Source organism: Pan paniscus, chromosome 2 (genome assembly GCF_029289425.2).
Source record: "Pan paniscus chromosome 2, NHGRI_mPanPan1-v2.0_pri, whole genome shotgun sequence".
NCBI lineage: Eukaryota > Metazoa > Chordata > Mammalia > Primates > Hominidae > Pan > Pan paniscus.
In genome coordinates this window covers 47,666,924-47,688,772 of record NC_085926.1, presented here as the reverse complement: position 1 = coordinate 47,688,772, position 21,849 = coordinate 47,666,924, and the positions used below count along the sequence as shown (strand labels likewise).

Genomic DNA, 21,849 nt, shown 5'->3' with positions numbered 1-21,849 from the left:
CCACTAAGAACACATGCGATTCATCAGAGGTCAAAATATCAACAGTAACAGAAGTTTGGAAGACGTGGATTGTGACCCTCATGGTTGACTTTGAGGGGTTAAAGACTTTAGTAGAGGAAGTAACTACAGACATGGTTCAAATAAGAGAACTAGAATTTGAAGTGAAGCTGGAACATGTGACTAAATTGCCGCGATCTCATGACAAAACTTGAACAGATGGAAGAGTTGTTTCTTATGGATGAACAAAGTGCTTTCTTGACATGGAATCTACTCCTGGCACAGTCGCTGTTAACATTGTTGAAATGAGAACAAAGGATTTTAAATATTACATACATTTAGTTGATACAGCAAGCAGCAGGGTTTTGAAAGAAATTCTGCTGTGTGTAAAATGCTGTCAGCATCGCATGCTACAGAGAAATCATTTGTGAAAGGAGTCAATCAATGTGACAAACTTTTACTGTTGACTTAAGATGCCACAGCCACCTTAACCTTCAGCAACCACCACCTTGATCAGTCAGCTGCCAGCATCATTGAGGCAATGTCCTCCAGCAGCAAGAAGACTGATTTGCTTAAGTCTCAGATGATTGTTGGCATTTTTTTTTTTTTTTGAGATGGCATTTTGCTCTTGTCGTCCAGGCTGGAGTGCAATGGCGCGATCTCGGCTCACTGCGGCCTCTGCCTCCGGGGTTCAAGGGATTCTCCAGCCTCAGCCTCCTGAGTAGCTGGGATTATAGGCGTCTGCCACCACACTTGGCTAATTTTTTGTATTTTTAATAGACACGCGTTTCACCACGTTGGCTAGGCTGGTCTCGAACTTCTGACCTCAGGTGATCCACCCACCTTGACCTCCCAAACTGCTGGGATTACAGGCGTGAGCCACTGGACCCAGCCGCTATTGTTAGCATTTTCTAGCAATAAAATATTTTTAAATTAAGGTATGTACACTGTTTTCTAAAACTGTGTAAACTTAACTTTTGATTTTTGTTTTGAGAGACAGGGTCTCTCTCACTGTATTGCCCAGGCTAACGTACACTGGCATAATCATAGTTCACTGCAACCTTGAACTCTTGGGCTCAAATGATCCTCCCACCTCACCTCCTGAGTAGCTGGGACTACAGGCACAAAAGTGCCGGGCTAATTTCTTTTTTAATTTGAGACAAGGTCTCACTGTGTTGCCCAGACTAGTCTTGACCTCCTAGGCTCAAGTGATCCTTTCACCTCAGCCTTCCAAAGTGCTGGGATTACAGGTGTGAGCAGCTGCACCTGGCCTAAATGTAACTTATTTTTTATTTTTTTGAGATGGAGTTTCACTCTGTCCCCCAAGCTAGTGGTGCCATCTCGGCTCACTGCAAACTCTGCCTCCTGGGCTCAAGTGATTGTTCTGCCTCAGCCTCTTGAATAGCTGAGATTACAGACGTGTGCCACCACGCCCAGCTAATTTTTATATTTTTAGTAGAGATGGGGTTTCACCGTGTTGGCCACGCTGGTCTCGAACTCCTGACCTCAAATGATCCACCTGGCTCCCAAATTGCTAGGATTACAGACATGAGCCACCACACCTGGCCATAAATGTAACTTTTATATGCATCAGGAAACTAAATTTGTGCAACTAATTTTGTAATGCTTTATTACGGTGGTCTGAAACTGAACTTCACAATATATCTGTGTTATGCTTGCACATAGTCCTAGCTTATGGCTCAAGGCCAGGAATGGCATTGATTCACTTGAAGTAATGATAATTTGTGATGACTTTGGAAGTAATTTTAAGAAGTAATAGTACCTGACTGAACACAGTGGCTCACATCTTTAATCCCAGAACTTTGGAAGGCCAAGGCAGGCAGCTCACCTAAGGTCAGGAGTTCAAGACCAGCCTGACCAACATGGTGAAACCCCATCTCTACTAAAAATAGAAAAATTAGCCAGGCATGCTGGCGGGTGCCTGTAATCCCAGCTACTCAGGAGGCTGAGGCAGGAGAATCATTTGAACCCAGGAGACGGAGGAGGTTGCAGTGAGCCAAGATTGTGCTGCCACACTATAGCCTGGGTGACAGAGCAAGACTCCATTTCAGGAAAAAAAAGAATTAGTAGTACCCATATTACTGATATGGATACCCAGAGAGAGAGATCTGTAGAGAACTAGCTAATAGGTGCTCGAAATACTTTTCTATACAGCAGTCTAAACTGTGTAGACAATTTTTTGGTTTATTGTTGTTAATCACTTTTTTTATTTGATTAAAAAGAAGCAAGTCTTTTTTATATAAAGTCTATAAGTAAAACCATGCTTTTAGAATTTGTATGGAATTTGTATCTGGAATCTCAGTTCATTGCCATGTGCTTTATTTTTGTGGTTTTTGTTCATTTGCTTTCCAGGGAACATTTACGGATGAGAAGTCAAAAGCTTCCCACCACATTTACCCATATTCTTCCTCACAAGACGATGGTAAGTTAGTTTTGCGTTGTGAACTGATGAGCTCATACATCATACCAAATGGATTTTATGTCATACCCTCAAAGACTTAAACAGAATAACCAGCTTTTTATTTGTTTTTGTTTTGTTTTGAAGATGGAGTCTGTCGCCCAGGCTGGAGTGCAGTGGCGCGATCTCAGCTCACTGCCACCTCCACCTCCCGGGTTCAAGAGATTCTCCTGACTCAGCCTCCTGAGTAGCTGGGAATATAGGCGCCCACCACCATGCCCAGCTCTAATATTTGTATTTTTAGTAGAGACAAGAGTTTCACCGTGTTGGCCAGGATGGTGGTTTCAATCTCTTGACCTCGTGATCTGCCCACCTTGGCCTCCCAAAGTGCTGGGTTTACAGGTGTGAGCCACTGCGCCCAGCCAACATTAACTTTTAAAAGATGTAGTAGAAGCTGTGCCTAGAGGAACATTTATTTCTTTATATTAGGAAAGGAGAAAGGTTAGAAATCAGTGGTCCAAACATCTTTCTCAAGAAATTAGAAAAACAACACCAAATTAAACCTAACGAAAAAGGAAATAATAAAAGCAAAAATTAATGATGTAGAAAGTACACATTAGTGAGATATTCAGCAATGTCAGGTGGTTCTTAGACTAATGAGGGCTGGACCTGGTGTCTCACGCCTGTAATCCCAGCAGTTTGGGAGGCCGAGGTGGGTGGATCACTTGAGGTCAGGAGTTTGAGATCAGCCTGACCAAAATGGTGAAACCCCATCTCTACTAAAAATACCAAAAATTAGCCGGGTGTGCTGGCACCCATTTGTAACCCCAGCTACTTGGGAGGCTGAGGCAGGAGAATCGCTTGAACCTGGGATGTGGAGGTTGCAGTGAGTCAAGATCTTGCCACTGCACTCCAGCCTGGGCGACAGAAGGAGACTCCATCTCAAAAAAAAAAAAAAAAAAAAAAAAAAGGGACTAATAAGGTGGTTAAATCCGGGTGTGGTGATATGTGCCTGTATTCCAGCTCCTCTGGAGGCTGAGGTGGGAGGCTCACTTGAGGTCAGGAGTTTGAGACTGTGGCATGTGATAATTGTGCCTTTGCGTAGCCATTGCACTCCAACCTGGGCAACATAGTGAAATCTCATGTCTTAAAAAACAAGGCCTGGCGCTGTGGCTCAGGCCTGTAATCCCAGCACTCTGGGAGGCCAAGGCGGGTGGATCACCTGAGGTCAGGAGTTTCAGACCAGCCTGACCAACATGGCGAAATTTAACCAAGAGTGGTGGCAGGTGTCTGTAATCCTAGCTACTCGGGAGGCTGAGGCAGGAGAATCGCTTGAACCTGGGAGGTGGAGGTTGCAGTGAGCTGAGATTGCACCACTGCGCTCTAGCCCGGGCAAGAAGAGCGAAACTCTGTCTTACCTAAAAAAAAAAAAAAAAAAAACAACCTATTGGTAAAAGAGGAAAATAGCCAAAACCTAGGTTAAAATAATTAGGTGAATGGATAAACAAATTGTGGTATGTACACACAGTACAATTTTTTTTTTGAGATGGAGTCTTTGCTCTGTCACCCAGGCTAGAGTGCAGTCATGTGATCTCGGCTCACTACAACCTCCGCCTCCTGGGTTCAAGTGATTCTCCTGCCTCAGCCTCCTAAGTAGCTGGGATTACAGGTGCCCACCATCATGCCCAGCTAATTTTTGTATTTTTAGTAGAGATGGGGTTTCACCGTCTTGGCCAGGTTGGTCTCGAATTCCTGACCTCATGATCCACCTGCCTCGGCCTCCCAAAGTGCTGGGATTATAGGCGTTAGCCACCGTGCCCGGCCAGTTTTTTTGTTTTAAGGCGGAGTCTTGCTGTGTCACCCAGAATGGAGTGTAGTGGCGTCATCTTGGCGCACTGCAGCCTCCGCCTCCTGAGTTCAAGCGATTCTCCTGCCTCAGCCTCCCGAGTAGCTGGGACTACAGGAGTGCACCACCACACCCAGCTAATTTTTTTTGTATTTTTAGCAGAGACAGGGTTTCACCATGTTGGACAGGCTTGTCTCAAACTCCTGACCTCAAGTGATCCAGACGCCTCAGCCTCCCAAAGTGCTGGTATTAGAGGCGTGAGTCACCACTCCTGGCCCTACACAGTGGAATATTATTCAGCCTTGAAAAAAGAAGGAAATTTTAACACGTGCTAATAACATGGAGAAATACCATATGATTCCAATTTTATGAAGTACCCAAAGTAGTGAAATTCATTGATACTGAATGTAACATGGTTGTTATCAGAGACTAAGAATTTGACCACCTTAGATGAAATCATACAGAATTTGTGTTTTTATGATTAATTTGTTTTGCTTAGTGTAATGTCTTCAAAGTTTATTCATGTTACAGCATGTGCTAGAATTTCCTTTTTAAGCCTGGCTAATGCTCCATCAGGGAGTTGCTGTTCATTGGGTGTAGGGTTTTAGTTTCATAATGTGCAGAGAGATCTGGAGATTGGACATGCAACACTGGGTGTACCTAACAGTACTGAACTGCTTACTTATAAAATGGTTAAAATGGTAAATTTTATGTTTACCGTCTTAACAGAAAGCAAACAAAACACTAATTAATAGAATAAAGCATTGGCAATAACAATAATAATGATGAAGCAATCCAAATAGAGTTAAACTCTTTAAAAGCGTTCTACCATGTAGAGCTAAATTGTTGTTTCCACGGTTTTCCTGTTTGTTTTCTATATCCATACATATTGGTTGCCTTTCAGCTTCCTGACTGGGCCATGTTCTCTCTTTATTTTTATTTTTTAAATTATTTTACATTATTATTAAATATATTAGAGATGGGTGTCTCATTATATTTCCTAGGCTGGTGTTGAACTCCTGGTATCAAGCAGTCCTCCCACCTCAGCCTCCCAAGTAATATTGTTTATTATTTTTTAATAACAGGCTAATTGAGATATAATCCACGTACCATGAAATTCACCTTTTTTTTTTTTTTTTTTTTTTTTGAGACAGAGTCTCATTCTTCTACCCAGGCTGGAGTGCAGTGGCGTGATCTTGGCTCACTGCAGCTTCCGCCTCCCAGGTTCAAGCGATTCTCCTGCCTCAGCCTCCTGAGTAGCTGGGATTACAGGCATCCACCACGACACGCAGCTAATGTTTGTATTTTTAGTAGAGACGGGGTTTCACCATGTTGGCCAGGCTCGTCTTGAACTCCTGACCTCAGGTGATTCACCCGACCCAGCCTCCCAAAGTGTTGGGATTACAGGCATGAGTCACTGCGCCTAGCAAAATTCACCATTTTAAAATGCACAGTTGGGCTGGGCCCGATGGCTCATGCCTATAATCCCAGCACTTTGGGATGCTGAGGCAGGCGGATCACCTGAGGCCAGGATTTTGAGACCAGCCTGGCCAACATGGTGAAACCCCGTCTCTACTAAAAACACAAAAAAATAGCTGGGCATGGTGGCGGGCCCCTGTCATTCCAGCTACTTGGGAGGCTGAGGTGGGAGAATTGCTCAAACCCAGGAGGCGGAGGTTGCGGTGAGCCAAGATGGCATCACTGCGCTCCAGCCTGTACAACAGAGTGAGACTCCATCTCCAAAAAAATATATATATATAAAATAATAATAATAAAGTGCACAATTGAAAATTTTTTAGTATATTTACAGTTGTGCAGCCATCACTGTTAATTTCAAAATGTTTTCATCACTTTAAAAATAAACCCATACCTGTTAGCAGTCACTTTCCCTTCTCCCACGTTAGTCCTTGACAACGAGCAGTCTACTCTCTTGCTGTATAGATATATTTGTTCAGGTCATTTCGTAGAAATGAAAGCATAATGACATACGATCTCTTATGTCTCACTCTTTTCATTTAGCATAATATTTTCAAGGTGAATCTGATATTATATTCCTTTTTTATTGTGGTAAAAAACACATAACATTTATCTTAATCATTTTTACATATACAGTATAGTAGTGTTAAGTATAAACATCTTGTCGTGCAATAGATTTTTTTTTTTTTTTTTTTTTGTGGAGACAGTCTTTTTCTGTTACCTAGGCTGGAGTACAGTGGTGTGATCGTGGCTCCATGTAGCCTTGTCCTCCCACCCCAGCCTCCCAAGTAGCTGGGACTGGTGGTGCACAACACCACACATGGCTAATTTAAAAACAATTTTTGTAGAGATATGTTGCCAAGGCTGGTTTCAAACTCCTGGGCTCAAGTGATCCTCCTGCCTCACTTAGCCTCCCAGTGTTTTGGGATTACAGGCGTGAGCCACTGTGCACAGTCATGTGCAAGAGATCTTTAGAACTTTTTCATCTGGCAGAACTGATACTCTGTACCCATTAAACATCTCTTTTTCTCTTTCCCCTAGCACAGGGATGTCCAGTCTTGGCTTCCCTGGGCCACATTGGAAGAATAATAATTGTTTTGGGCCACACATAAAATACAGTAATGCTAGCAATAGTGGATGAACTTAAAACACACCCAGAAAAACCATAATGTTCTAAGAAAACTTATGAATTTGTGTTGGGCTACATTCAAAGCCATCCTTGGCTGCACGTAGCTCATGGGTCTTGGGTTGGACAAGTTTGTGCTACTGCTTTTGACTACCATTCTGCTTTCTAAGAGTTCGACTACTCTAGATACCTAATATAAGTGGAATCATTTAGTATTTGTATTATTGTGACTGGCCTATTTTACTTGGTACAGTGTCCTTATTGTTCATTCATGTCATAGCATGTGCCTGTATTCCATTATATTTGTATACCATTTTTTATGTATTCATACTTAGATGGACATTTAGGTTGCTTTTGCATTTTGACTATTGTGAATACTGCTGTAATGAACATGGGTGTGCAAGTATCTCTTCAGCATCCTACTTTCATCCTACTTTCTTTTGGGCATATATCCAGAAGTGGAATTGCTAGATCGTATGGTAATACTGTTTTTAATTGTTTTGAGGACCCTTTCATAGCTGCTACATCATTTTACATACTCACCAACGGTGCACAATGGTTCCAGTTTCTCTGTATTTTTGTTAACACTTTTTATTTTCTGTTTTGTTATAATGGTCATCCTAACAGATAAAAAGCTGATATGTCATTGTTTTGATTTTCATTGTCTTGATGATTAGTGACATTGAGTATCTTTTCATATGCTTATTGGTCATTTGTATATCATCTTTGGAGAAATACCTACTCAAGTACTTTTTTCGTTTTTATTTTTTATTTTTATTTTTTAATTTTTTGAGACGGAGTTTCACTCTTGTTGCCCAGGCCTAAAGTGCAGTGGTGTGGTCTCCGCTCGCTGCAACCTCCACCTCCCAGGTTCAAGCATTTCTGCCTCAGCCACTCAAGTAGCTGGGATTACAGGCCCCTGCCACCATGCCCAGCTAATTTTTGTAGTTTTAGTAGAGACAAGGTTTCATCATGTTGGCCAGGCTGGTCTCAAACTACTGACCTCAGGTGATCTGCCGCCTTGACCTCCCAAAGTGCTGGGGTTACAGGTGTGAGCCACCACGCCTGGCCTCCTTTTTAAATTGTTTGTTGTTGTTCAGTTGTAGGCCTTTTAAATTTTTTTTTTTTTTTTTTTAAGACAGAATTTCATTCCGTCACCCTGGCTGGTTGCAGTGAGCTGAGATCGTGCCACTGCACTCCAGCCTGGGCAACAGAGTGAGACTCTGTCTCAAAAAAAAACAACAAAAAACAAAAAAACCCAATTCTGTTCTTCTATCTAAGCTAATTTCAATTAATTATTATATTAACTGTATGATATGCTAATTATTAACTGTATTTTATATTATACTAATTATTATATTAACTGTGTATTTTTATTTTCTGTGTTCTTGTTGCTCTGGCATTTGATGACCTGGGGAGAGATTGCCCTTTTGAGGGCTAGCTAATTTCTGAAGATAATAACTTGCCTAGGAGCACATCTTTCATATGTAAACCAACCAATCTGAGTATATAGCTGTAACCGTCTCCTTATCTAACTCTCACACACCAAACCAGTATTTCCCCTTTTCTAAATCATTCCAGGGCGAGGTACCAGGCAATTAGAGACAACCTCTGTACCCCAGTGTTTCTTGCAATTATTCAGTCATCCCCACCTTAGACTGTTACTCTGCCCTGTGTTACCTTTTCTGTGGAAACCCCATTGCAAGCTTTGGCTTAGGCTTCCCCTTGTTCCTGTCTTCTACCTCTTGACTATTGTGATGCCTCTGCAGTGGCTCTGCATGGTATGTTATTTTCCTTCTTTTGGGATATATAAGTAATTCATCTTTCAATGGCATTGGCCTTACTCTTTTGTCATTCAGCCATACTTCTATAAATTCATTCTTGGGTATAAATTTATAATACCTGGGAAGAGAGCGAGCTTACATCTCACACCTTTTGTTGTTTCTGCTATTGGGAAATATTTCAAATAATTAAAAAAATTGTCTTGATAAAAATCAAAAATTTTTTTGGCCAGGCACAGGGGCTCATGCCTGTAATCCCAGCACTTTGGGAGGCCGAGGTGGTAGATCACCTGAGGTCAGGAGTTTGAGATGAGCCTGATCAAAATGGAGAAACCCCGTCTCCACTAAAAATACAAAAAATTAGGCATGGTGTGGCGCATGCCTGTAATCCCAGCTACTTGGGAGGCTGAGGCAGGAAAATCACTTGCACCCGGGAGGCAGAGGTTTTGGTGAGCCGAGATCGCACCATTGCATTCTAACCTGGGCAACAAGAGTGAAACTCTGTCTCAAAAAAAAAAAAAAATCAAAATTTGTATCAAAGTCAGCTGTGGTTAGGAAAGATACCTTTTCTTCTTTTTCATAAAGGTGCATAGTCTTTGATAATGGACTCAGTATTCTGAAAGGCAGCTTTTACTAGTTAGAATACCACCAAGACACACTTAACAGGACAGGACAGGTTAGTTTAGGTAGTCGGGATTTAGAAAGATCCTCTGGCCCCTTTTCTTTTTTCCTCTGCCATGTTGAGTTACCATGTTAGGGAACAGGGCCTGATTCTGTCATTTTCACCTTTTGTTTTGAGATGGAGACTCATTTTTGCCCAGCCTGAAGTGCAAGAGTGTACTTATTAATAGCCCATTGCAGCCTCAAACTATAATGCTCGTGATCTTCCTGCCCTAGCCTCCTGAGTAGCTGGGAGTATAGATGCACACCACCATGCCTAGCTATTTACTTTTATTTTTAAAATTTTTTAAGAGACTGACTCTCACTTAGTTGCCCAGGGTGGTCTTGAACTCCTGGGCTCAAGTGATCTTCCTGCCCCTGCCTCCAAAAGTGCTGGGATTACAGGCATGAACCACCACACCTGGCCCCCTTTCACTTTCTTTTAAGATAGGTGAGTCATTGTATGCTTCAAAAACAGCACAGGTATGAGGGCTTCATGGCTTTATTCAGTGAAAATGAGGCTATATCTTGTTAAAATCTGCACTGGAAAGTAATTTTTACTTGGCTAATTTACTTAGATCTGTTTGTTTGTTTGTTTGTTTGCTGTGGGCTTTAAGGGGGCTTACTTCAGAACTTCTCTCTTACTATTAGGCATACATTTTCTAAGCTAAATTCAGACTACCAAAGAAGCACATGATTACCAGTGCTGAAATGTGGAGGTAATTTAACTGTGATTAGAATACTAAGAATCACTTTATTGTATAATTTGCACTTATCTTTGGAAAAAATTTTTGAAAAAAGTCTACAATATGTAATCACATTGCTTACACTCTTGTTGGGAGGGCTAACAGGTATGAGGCAGTGAAAGAATAGTAAAAATAGTATTTTTGGTAAAAGCTTTGATGTAGCACTTTACAGCTTATAGGACATCAGAAAAAGGGAATCTAGAGGAAGCAGAGTAGTTAGTAAAACTTTCATCAATGAGATGAAGTACGGTTTACATCTTGAAAGATGTGTAATAATTGCTAAGCCTCACAGAAAGAGGGATGAGAGGTTCACCATGGGAAGTGAAACATTAAATAATATGGTGATTATTATTTGGGTAGAAGAGAGAGGGGAGGCTGGTGGGTGAATGGGATGGGAGTATTTTACCACAGTGGATAATTGGTTTTGTCAAGAGTGATGGATAGTAGACCTACAGTTTGGAAAGTCAGAAAGACTGAGAAATTTCCCTTTAATCTGGTAGATAGTACTCAATTTGAAAACTTTTTCTTTCCAAACCAGCAACAGCATGTTCGAAAAATGTTGTTCGTTAGCAAACTAAAACATCTTAGTAAAAATTAAGGCTAAAAATCATAGTTTCTTTATTATTTTGTCAGTTTGAGTAAAGTTGTTTCTTTTTCTCTTCCAGAAGAATGGTTGAGACCGGTGATGAGAAAAGAGAAGCAAGTGTTAGTGCATTGGGGCTTTTACCCAGACAGGTAATGTTCATATGCTGTGAGACCTGGCATAAAGATTTCTGTGAAAGGAAGGCACATTTATTTATAGTTTTATTTTCTGAATAGTGACAATTTGTTGCTTTGTGTTTAGTCATTTTTCTCACTTATGGAGTCTTTTATTGACTGTTTTCTTATTTAAGGTACAAAATTTAATGAGGTCACCATTAAATGGTGAATGAATAAGCCATAAATGGCTTTATTTAGCTTTAAAAAAAACTGATATCAAGGCTGGGCACAGTGGCTCATGCCTGTAATCCCAGCACTTTGGGAGGTGGGGCAGTGGATCATGAGGTCAGGAGCTCAAGACCAGCCTGGTCAACATAGTGAAACCCCATCTCTACTAAAAATAAAAAAAATTAGCCAGACGTGGTGGCAGGTGCCTGTAATTCCAGCTACTCAGGAAGCTAAGGCAGGAGAATCCCTTGAACCCGGGAGGTGGAGGTTGCAGTGAGCCGAGATTGCACCGTTTCCCTCCAGCCTGGGCAACGGAGTGAGACTCCATCTCAAAAAAAACCAAAAACAAAACCTCATATCTTTTATGTAGTTGCCAAAAAAGTCTGTGTGGTATTAGGTTGCTAATTTGTATTTGTTTCTTTTAAGAAATGAATTTTGCCGGGCACAGTGGCTCATGCCTGTAATCGCAGCACTTGGAGAGGCCAAGGTGGGTGGATCACATGAGGTCAGGAGTTCAAGACCAGCCTGGCCAACATGGTGAAACTCCATCTCTACTAAAACTATAAAAAGTTAACCAGACATGGTGGCGCATGCCTGTAATCCCAGCTACTCAGATGTCTGAGGCATGAGAATCACTTGAACCCGGGAAGCGGAGGTTGCAGTGAGCCGAGATCATGGCACTACACTCCATCCTTGGTGACAGAGTCTCACTCTGTCTTCAAAAAATAAATAATTTTTTTTCTAGTGTTTATTACTGATCAGATTTTTTTGAGACAGAGTCCCGCTTTGTCGCCCAGGCTGGATTACAGTGGCAGTCTCGACTCACTGCAACCTCCACCTCCCGGGTTCAAGTGATTCTCCTGCCTCCATCCTTCCTAGTAGCTGGGATTATAGATGCCCCCCAACCATGCCTGGCTAATTTTTGTATTTTTAGTAGAGACGGGGTTTCACCATGCTGGTCAGGCTGGTCTTGCACTCCTGACCTCAGGTGATCCACCCGCCTTGGCTTCGCAAAGTGCTGGGATTACAGGTGTGAGCCACCGCGTCCAGCCTGATCAGTTTGCTTTTTTCAAAAACTACTCATGCGAAACCACTAAGGATGAAATTAATTTATGTTGAAAATTGAATTTTTCTTCTCATCAGAAATTTATTTGCCTAGTACTGTTGTGGCTTTACATGTTATAACCCATACTAGTTTCAGTATCTACAGTATGAATAACGAGTATTATAAACAAGAGCTAGATATTAGTGAAAATAGTGGGGCCGGGCGTGGTGGCTCACGCCTGTAATCCCAGTACTTTGGGAGGCCAAGGCGGGCGGATCACGAGGTCAGGAGACTGAGACCATCCTGGCTAACACGGTGAAACCCCCGTCTCTACTAAAAATACAAAAAAATTGGCCAGGCATGGTGGTGGGTGCCTGTAGTCCCAGCTACTTGGGAGGCTGAGGCAGGAGAATGGCATGAACCCGGGGGCGGAGCTTGCCGTGAGCCGAGATTGCGCCACTGCAGTCCAGCCTGGGTGACAGAGACTCCATCTCAAAAAAAAAATTTTTTTTTAATTTATTAAATAATTATTTAATATTAATGCCTGCATAGTGCACATGGAAATAGGGATAACATTGTTTGTACTATATTTTTCTAAACCTATAGTAGAGCAGTTTTAGTATTTATTTCATTCTTGTCGTGTAAAGTGGAGATTTTCATTGTGGTTTCTACAGGTCTAGTCAGTCTTCTTTCACCTACTTTTTTTATTTTTATTTTTTTATTTTATTTTTTCATAAGTTATTGGGGTACAGGTGATATGTGGTTACATGAGTAAATTCTTTAATGGTGATTTGGTGCACCCATCACCCGAGCAGTATACACTGCACCTTATTTGTAGTCTTTTATCCCTTGCCCCTACCCCCACTTTTTTTTAACCTCTACTTCTATCTACTTCTCGTCTTCTCATATTATTTATAGCAAATCCCAAACACCATTTGAATCATAAGTGTTTTAGTATGTATTTAAAAAGAAATACATTCTCTCTTTTTAATTTTTTTCAGATGGAGTCTTACTCTATCTCCCAGGCTGGAGTGCAGTGGCGCAACCTCAGCCCCGCCTCCCTGGTTCTAGCGATTCTCATGCCTTAGCCTCCTGAGTAGCTGGGATTATAGGCGCATGCCACCACACCTGGCTAATTTTTGTATTTTTAGTAGAGATGAGATTTTGCCATGTTGGCCAGGCTGGTTTCAAACTCCTGACCTCAGGTGATCCACCCACCTTGGCCTCCCAAAGTGCTGGGATTATAGGTGTGAGCCACCGTGCCTGGCCTTTTTTTTTTTTTTTTTTGAGACAAGGTCTTGCTCTGTTACCCAGGCTGCAGTACAGTGGCATGAAGACAACTCAAGTGATCCTCCAACCTCAGCCTCCCTGGGGGCTGGCACTACAGGCACGTGCCACCCATAGGTGCCTTATTTTTTAATTTTTTGTTGGTGGGGGCAGGGGGGGTGCTCTGTATGTTGTTCAGGCTGGTCTCAACCTCCTGGCCTCAAACTGTTCAAAGTAATAATACCATTGTCATCTTAAAAAAACCCAAACAGTTCCTTAATATAAAATATCATGGCTGGGCATGATGGCTCATGCCTGTAATCCCAGCACTTTGGGAGGCTGAGGTGGGTGGATCACTTGAGGCCAGGAGTTCTAGACCACCTTGGGCAACGTGGTGAAACCTTGTCTCTACAAAAAATACGAAAATTAGCCAGTCATGATGGCACGTGCCTGTAGTCCCAGATACTTGGGATGGGGCTGAGGCAGGAGGATTACTTGAGCCCCAGAGGTTGAGGCTGCAGTGAGCTGAGACCGTGCCACTGCACTCCAGCCTGGGCAACAGAGTGAGACCCTGTCTCAAAAAAATAAAAATAAAAATCCAGTCAATGTTGTCAATTAAATGACACGATTGATTGATTGATAGTTGTTTGAATTAGAATTTAGATAAAATCTACCTGTTGGGATTAGTTGGTATATTTAAGTACTTTTCTGATTTATAGTTTTATAGGTTCTTCCTCTGTCTTCATGACCTCCCCTTTCTTAAAACCTTACTGGTTTTAAGAAACCAGTTGGTTTGTCATGTTTCGTTTACCACAGTATGGAGTTTTTCAATGGCAGCACTATGGTTTATTTGAACGGATTACTCTGTTCTCTGTATTTCCCTTAAATTGGTAGCCAGATCTAAGGTTAGTCAGATTCCATTTTAATTGGGGAGGAACAAGACTATTGCATATATGTGTATTCTTTATCAGTAAACATAAAACATCAGGTTTTGCATTGTTTTTATTAGTCTATTTAAGTTTATTTTGCTTGTAATTATATTTTTAAAAGAAGGAAGTTTGTCTTTAGATTCATTCAACATTTTAAGAGTATATACAATCTTTTTATGTAGTTCGAGTTAATTACAACTAAATCAAGTCAGCTTTGTAATCAGTCTCATGTAAACCATAATTGACAAATTTAAGTGAATAACTTCCCCTCCCCTAAGGATTAATTTTTTACTTTTAAAAAATATGTTGCCCAGACTGGCCTCAAATTCCTGGGTTCATGTGATTCTTCTGCCTCCTTACTAACTGGGACTACAAGTACATGTCACTAGGCCCAGCTTATTTTTAAAACATCATTTGAATAAGTTCTTTCTGTAAAGCACTCCCAGTCTAAAGGCTTCAAGTCAGTAGTCCTTGCATCCAAAAACACCTTTTAATATTTCAGCAACTATATAGGAAAAGGTTTGCCCTTTGTAACCCTTCAATGGAAACTTAAATTTATGATGACAAGCTACATAAGTATAGAGTTGGTATAAGTTCCAAAATAACACATTTTAAGACCATAGCCTGTTTGCTCACTTTTTCCTTATGTATCGAGTAAGATGTGGCAGCTGGCTCAGGTTTTGTCTTAAGGAGTCTTGTTAATTCACTTTTTAAAAATTAACTATGGCCTGTGCCCTCACTTCTCCCCACATTTCAGTTTCTAATCAAGACTGGAAGAGTATAAGGTTGGTTTTTTTTTTTTTTTTTTTTTTTTGAGATGGAGTTTCACTCTCACCCAGGCTGGAGTGCAGTGGTGCGATCTAAGCTCACTGCAAACTCCACCTCCCAGGTTCATGCGATTCTCCTGCCTCAGCCTCCCAAGTAGCTGAGATTACAGGTGCACACTACAACGCCCCACTAATTTTTGTATTTTTTAATAGAAACGGGATTTCACCATGTTGGCCAGGCTGGTCTTGAACTCCTTATACTTCAGGTGGTCCACTGCCTTGGCCTCCCAAAGTGCTGGAATTACAGGCGTGAGTCACTGTGCCTGGCCAGGTTCCATATTCTTTTGAACTGACCTCTGAATGGTGACTAAAAGGAAGCCAATACTTGTCATCATACTAGATGTCATTTGGTTTCATAGTTTACTGGTCAGTATAGTGATATTCACAGTGTTTTATTTTGGTTAAAATTTTGTGCCTATTTTATGATTTTGTTGGAGTAGGTGGTCTGACTTATGTCAGTGAGTTCTTGTTGATAAAGAGGCTCCTTGAGCAAAGAGATGTGAAGAAATAAGAGAGTAAGCTATATGGATATCTGGACAGTGAGGGAGCAATCTGTGTAGAGTGTATGCAGGCTTAGTAGGGCATGTTGGAATAATGTTATCAAAGCCTGTGTGGCTCAAATATAACATGAGTAAGGACAGAAGAGCAGGAAATGGGGTCAGAGGCTCTGTCAGATAATTAGATCTTGAAGCCATGGCAAGCCATCGTTAGGTTTTTTACTTTCACTCTGATAGGGTGAGAGCTGTTGGAAGTGTTGGATCAGTGGAGTGATGTGGACTGACTCAGTTTTCAAAAAGATCACAATGGTTGCTATGTGAAAAATTTACTCTTTGAGAGACCAAGAGACCAATGGCAGAAGCAGGAAAACCAGTGAGCAGAGTGGAGGGGTAAGAATTAGATAGATTCTAGACATACTTTTGAAGTTAGAGCTGGTCACATTTGCAGTTGGTTTGATTACAGGATGTGCTTGAGAATGGAATCAAGGCTGTTTCCAAGGATTTTGGCCTGAACAGCAGGAAGGATAAAGTTGTCATTACTGAAATGGAAATGATTGGCTAGAGTACATCGCTGGGGCCAGGGTAGCATTGCAAGTTGAGCTTTGAGTGTTAGGTTTGGAATGCTTGTTAGACGTTCTACACAAGGAGATGTGGAGTTGGCTGTTGGATTTATGAGTTCAGAATACATGGGAGAGTGCTGATATAAAATTTGAAGTCATCAGCGTATATTTGGAGTTATAGGAATGAATGAAATTAGCAAGGGAGAAGGATTTTTCCAAAAACTGAACCCAGGAGCTTTTGGAGGTTGAAGACATTTGGGACTAAGGCCAGAAACTGACATGGAAACTGAAGAGAGGCTGGTGAATATAAGGACTATCAGGTGATAGTACTTTCTTGGTGGCCAAGTGAGGGAAATGCTTTGAGGAAAGAGCAAGCAGCTGTTTAAAATTTTTTGATCTTAGTCTTGAACTTCGGGTTTAGCAATATATACGTTACTGGTGACCTCTACAGAGGAGCTTTCTTGGCAGAATAGTAAGGACAAAAGTGTCTGATAAGTTTCTATTAATAGATTTTAGTAGTATTTCTTTTACTTTTTTGTTTTGTTTTGTTTCGAGATAGGGTATCACTCTGTTGCCTAGACTGAAGTACAGTGGCGTGATCTCAGTTCACTGCAACCTCTGCCTCCTAGGTTCAAACGATTCTTCCACCTCAGCTTCCTGGGTAGTGGGGACTACAATCACATCCCACCATGCCCGGCTAATTTTTGTATTTTTTGGTAGAGACGCGGTTTCACCATGTTGACCAGGCTGGGATTTTAGTAGTATTTCTAAAACATGTTCTTATTATTTGTAAAAGTCTTTCTAATGAATTACCTTTGACTCTAATTTGTTTTTCTCATTTTGATTCCTTTATAGCTATGATACTTGGGTCCATAGTAATGATGTTGATGCTGAAATTGAAGATCCACCAATTCCAGAAAAACCATGGAAGGTAAATGATTTAACAAAAAAAATCTTATAATAATCTTTTTAAAATTTTTTTTGAGATGGCGTCTCACTCTGTCGCCCAGGCTAGAGTGGAGTGGTGCGATCTTGGCTTACTGCAACCTCCGCCTCCGGGTTCAAGTGATTCTCGTGCGTTAGCCTCCCAAGTAGCTGGGACTATAGGCACACGCCACCACGTTAGGCTAATTTTTGTATTTTTAGTAGAGACGGAGTTTTAGTGGATTGGTCAGGCTGGCCTCAGCCTGACCTCGGTGATCGGCCTGCCTCAGCCTCCCAAAGTGCTAGGATTACAGGTGTAAGCCATCGTGCCTGGCCAAAAAAATTCTTACAATAATCTAATAGCTCTTCTCAGCTGTTTTCTACAGCAGTCTCTCTAAGGAGATACAGAATGTTGGTTTCCCTTTCCTGTCATCCATTTACAAGATACGTACGGCCATGAAGACTTTATTATCTAGGTCTTAGATGAAATGTCTGCAGTGCTTGATGTTTGAGGAGAATCCAAAGGCAGGTCAGATTGTGGTTTGTGAGAGAGGAGTGTGAGGAGTAGAGTTGAACATCACTGATGATGTCATTTGGGAAGCTTGGAAGCAATGCCTGTGTGACTTTTAGAATGATACAGACTTACTTTATTAATCATTTCTACCGTAATGTAATAAGAGTCCATACATTGACTTTTAATCAACTTTTGATGTGGAAATAAAGTTTATGGGGCATGGTGGCTCACACCTGTAATAACAACACTTTGGGAGGCTAAGGCAGGAGGATTGCTTGACCAGCCTGAGCTACCAAAAAAAAAATTTCTGAGCATAATGTCAAGTGCCCTATAGTCCTAGCTACATACTTGGAAGGCTGAGGCAGGAGGATTGCTTGAGCTGAGGAGGTTGAGGCTGCAGTGAGCCGTGATTGCAACCACTTCACTCCAGCCTTTGTAACAAGTTACCCTGTCTCAAAACAAAAAAATTAATTTTACAAGTTGCAAGAGTAGTACAAAACAAAGCACTACTTGGTACCCTTCTTCCAGATTTATTATTTATTTATTTATTTATTTATTTATTTATTTATTTATTTTGAGACGGAGTCTGGCTCTGTCGCCCAGGCTGGAGTGCAGTGGCGCGATCTCGGCTCACGGCAAGCTCCACCTCCCGGGTTCACGCCATTCTACCTCAGCCTTCTGAGTAGCTGGGATTACAGGCGCCCGCCACCACGCCCGGCTAATTTTTCTTTTTTTAGTAGAGATGGGGTTTCACTGTGTTAGCCAGGATGGTCTCGATCTCCTGACCTTGTGATCTGCCCGCCTGGACCTCCCAAAGTGTTGGGATTACAGGCGTGAGCCACTGCGCCTGGCCCAGATTTTTCTGTTTTTAACTATTTTTGGAAATTAAATGTTGAAATTATACTATCATCTAATAGTAAAGGAGTAAGCCATATGACTCATGAGCCACGTAATGTTGTGAAGTACTACTGAAGGATTTTTAGACATCTATTTCCCTGTAGATTATAGTATCAGAATTGGGAATGATTACTTAACTATGGTATCACATTATTAGGAAGGAAACTAGGCTCCACAAGTTAAGTAGTTTTACCCAAGGACACATGGACTTTTGTATTATTTTGACATGAAGGTATTTTTTATGAGAGAGATAATAAAGCATAGGACTTGAGAGCTCAGGGAGAACTTAGTGCAAATCCAAGCTTTGCCTCTCATTAGGAGTGTAAATAGTCCGCTTACTAAAACTGTTTGCCCAAGTTTTCTGATTTGGAAAGCCAGAGAGTATAATACCTGCATTATTTCACTGTGCTTAGGAGAGTTAAATGAGATTATACGCGTAAGATGTTCAGCATAGTGCCTGACACAAACAGTTGTTAGCTGTCACATACTCTTCTAACATTCTTTCTCAGGAGATTTCTTTCAAGGATTTCTCAGTAGTTAAAGGATTATCAGTGTGAAAATTCAGCTCTTTTAAAAAAAAAGGAAGCAATGTATACACATGTTTCTCACACTTTGGAAAACACTATTTTGACATTTATTTTCTAAACTATCAGTTAATTAACCCTTTTATTTAGCACAGTCCTATTTTTTTTTCTAACTAGCTTAAGCCTCTATTTATATACTCTATTTATTTATTTATTTAGTTATTTAGTTATTTTGAGACGGAACTTCATTCTTGTTGCCCGGGCTGGAGTGCAATGGCGTGATCTTGGCTCACCGCAACCTCCGCCTCCTGGGTTCAAGTGATTCTCCTGCCTCAGCCTCCCGAGTAGCTGGGATTACAGGCATGCGCCACCACCCTAACTAATTTTTGTATTTTTAGTAGAAACGGGGTTTCTCCTTGTTGGTCAGGCTGGTCTTGAACTCCCGACCTCGGGTGATCTGCCCGCCTCAGCCTCCCAAAGTGCTGGGATTACAGGCATGAGCCACCACGCCGGCCTATACACTCTATTTATTCTGCTCTATTTATACTGCTCTGTTTATACACTCTTCCCATAATTTGTCCATTTAGGAGTCTTTTCAGGTTACATTATTGGAGGCTTTATTTGTCTTGGACAGGCTGTTAATTTGGTGTTTGTGTATATTACTGTGTAACTACAGTTTTCAAGGGAGAGGAGGCGTGTAGTCAGATGGGTATCATTCTTAACTCAAGGTACTTCAAAGGCATATCCCAAATAACCAGTTTAGTAGCTCTTTGAAAACAGGGAGTTTAGATTGGCAAATTACTAGGAAGTTCATATTGTTTTCTAGTCATTGCCACAGTGTATCTTGTTTTTACAGTGTTCTAGAAAGGCTTCATAATTATAATCTGTTCTTGACTGAACATGTTCATTTCAACCAACACTACTCCAACTCAAACCTCCACCATGACTTGAGTTTTTCTGTACAAGGAAGAATTTTCTAGTGTCAAATTCCAGTTGTGCCCCCATTGAGAAATACTGTTGGATAATATGGAATGTTATATGGGTTAGGCCTGTGGTTTAAGTATCTATCTATATGTATATATACATCTACATTTGTACAACGTCCACACAACCTTTCATTTTATTCTTACTCAGAAGCATGAAATTAAACAAGGGAGGTGGCTATATAAAGGACTAGGAAGAACCCACCATCTGACTGTCACTTTTCCATCCCTACCTAGAGCACCATGTGTACATGATGGGGCAGGTGATCGGCCTCTGCGAATGTGCTCTGTCATCAACACTTAGAGGGTTGTTGATAAACCCAAAGACATCCTTCGTGCCTAAAGCAATGACTGATTTTGGCTCTGTGCTGTTGAATGTTTTTATCAGTGATTTTCATGAACATAAGGATGAAATGATTAAGCAAAACAAATTTGAGGGACTTTGCTATCAAAATCTGGGTCTAGTATAAATTATTGATGCTTTCTTGTTCTCTTTAATATGGAATATTAAAATCTGGGTCTAGTATAAATTATTGATGCTTTCTTGTTCTCTTTAATATGGAAAAAAATTGAGATGATTAAATTACAACTCACATATCAGTAGTAGTATTACATAATTAATGTTTTATGCATTTGAGGCTTTGAAAATAAATCAGCTTGTTTCCTTCTCAATACTGTAAAACCTTGAGTGATTTTGTTATTTATGTAGATATTGATGCTTTGATATGGTTTTAGGTTCATGTGAAATGGATTTTGGACACTGATATTTTCAATGAATGGATGAATGAGGAGGATTATGAGGTGGATGAAAATAGGAAGCCTGTGAGTTTTCGTCAGCGGATTTCAACCAAGAATGAAGAGGTATTTTCTTTGGCACGGTTTCTCATCATTAAGTCTGTCTTCTTGGCCTAAATGTTACTAAATCTTCATCAGTAAGCTGTCATATACAAACCACTTAGGAACTTTCACATCTGCCTGATGGCTGATGTGCCATCAGGTGAAAATTCCAAAGTGGCTGTAACAGCCATCTCAGAAGCAATAACCTCCCAAAAAGTGGTATGAAAATCTTAAAAGGTTATTAAGATTTAAAGTGGCCCATGCAGAAGGGTAGTGGTATAGCTGATTTTGCCCACTAGATCTGAAGTGTAATATCACAGCAGAATTTAATGTAGCTGTTGGTTTTCCTATGCAAAACTCATTTTGTTTAGTATGTATATATATTTTTTGAGACAGAGTCTTGCTCTGTAGCCCAGGCTGGAGTACAGTGGCACAATCTCGGCTCACTGCAACCTCTGCCTCTTGGGTTGAAGCGATTCTCCTGCCTCAAGCCTCCCGAGTAGCTGGGATTATAGGCGCTTGCCACCATACCTGGCTAATTTTTGCATTTTTAGTAGAGACAGGGTTTCTCCATGTTGGCTAGGTTGGTCTCGAACTCCTGACCTCAGGTGATCAGCCTGCCTTGGCCTCTCAAAGTGCTGGGATTACAGGCATGAGCCACCACACCCGACCTGTTTAATATTCTTAAATAACTGTTAATCCACAGATGGTAGTTAGTATAAAATATAGGCCTTAAACATCTTAACAGTTATAGTTCAATCCACTTTTCTGAGGGTGGAGGACTTGACATTTTATATCATTTAATCTTTTAAGACGTTCAGTTGCTTAGATATTTACCCATGATTCCTTGTAAGGCACAACTTGTGGAAGGCACAACTTGTATGGTAGGTGTCACTAGAAGACGACTTGACACTGAGAAGAAGGTGTGTTAGTATTGGGTTTGTGATAGCTTTCAGAGACTTCTGGTTCCTTTTCCTGGGGTGTTGTTTTACTTTTATTATTTATTTATTTATTTATTTATTTTTTGAGACAGATTCTCACTCTGTTGCCCAGGCTGGAGTGCAGTGG

At 41.0% G+C, this 21,849-nt stretch overlaps 1 protein-coding gene across 2 annotated transcripts in view; it reads left to right on the top strand.

The window, feature by feature from the left end:
* The window catches only part of SMARCC1 (SWI/SNF related, matrix associated, actin dependent regulator of chromatin subfamily c member 1), a 195,208-nt gene that overhangs the window by 50,585 nt on the left and 122,774 nt on the right, over positions 1 to 21,849 (top strand). For both annotated transcript variants that reach the window (XM_008971765.7, XM_034956331.3), the window contains 4 exons: positions 2,371 to 2,440; positions 10,717 to 10,786; positions 16,958 to 17,033; positions 20,680 to 20,805. In XM_008971765.7, coding sequence (XP_008970013.2) covers positions 2,371 to 2,440; positions 10,717 to 10,786; positions 16,958 to 17,033; positions 20,680 to 20,805 — 342 coding nt within the window. The remainder of the gene's footprint in view (positions 1 to 2,370; positions 2,441 to 10,716; positions 10,787 to 16,957; positions 17,034 to 20,679; positions 20,806 to 21,849) is intronic.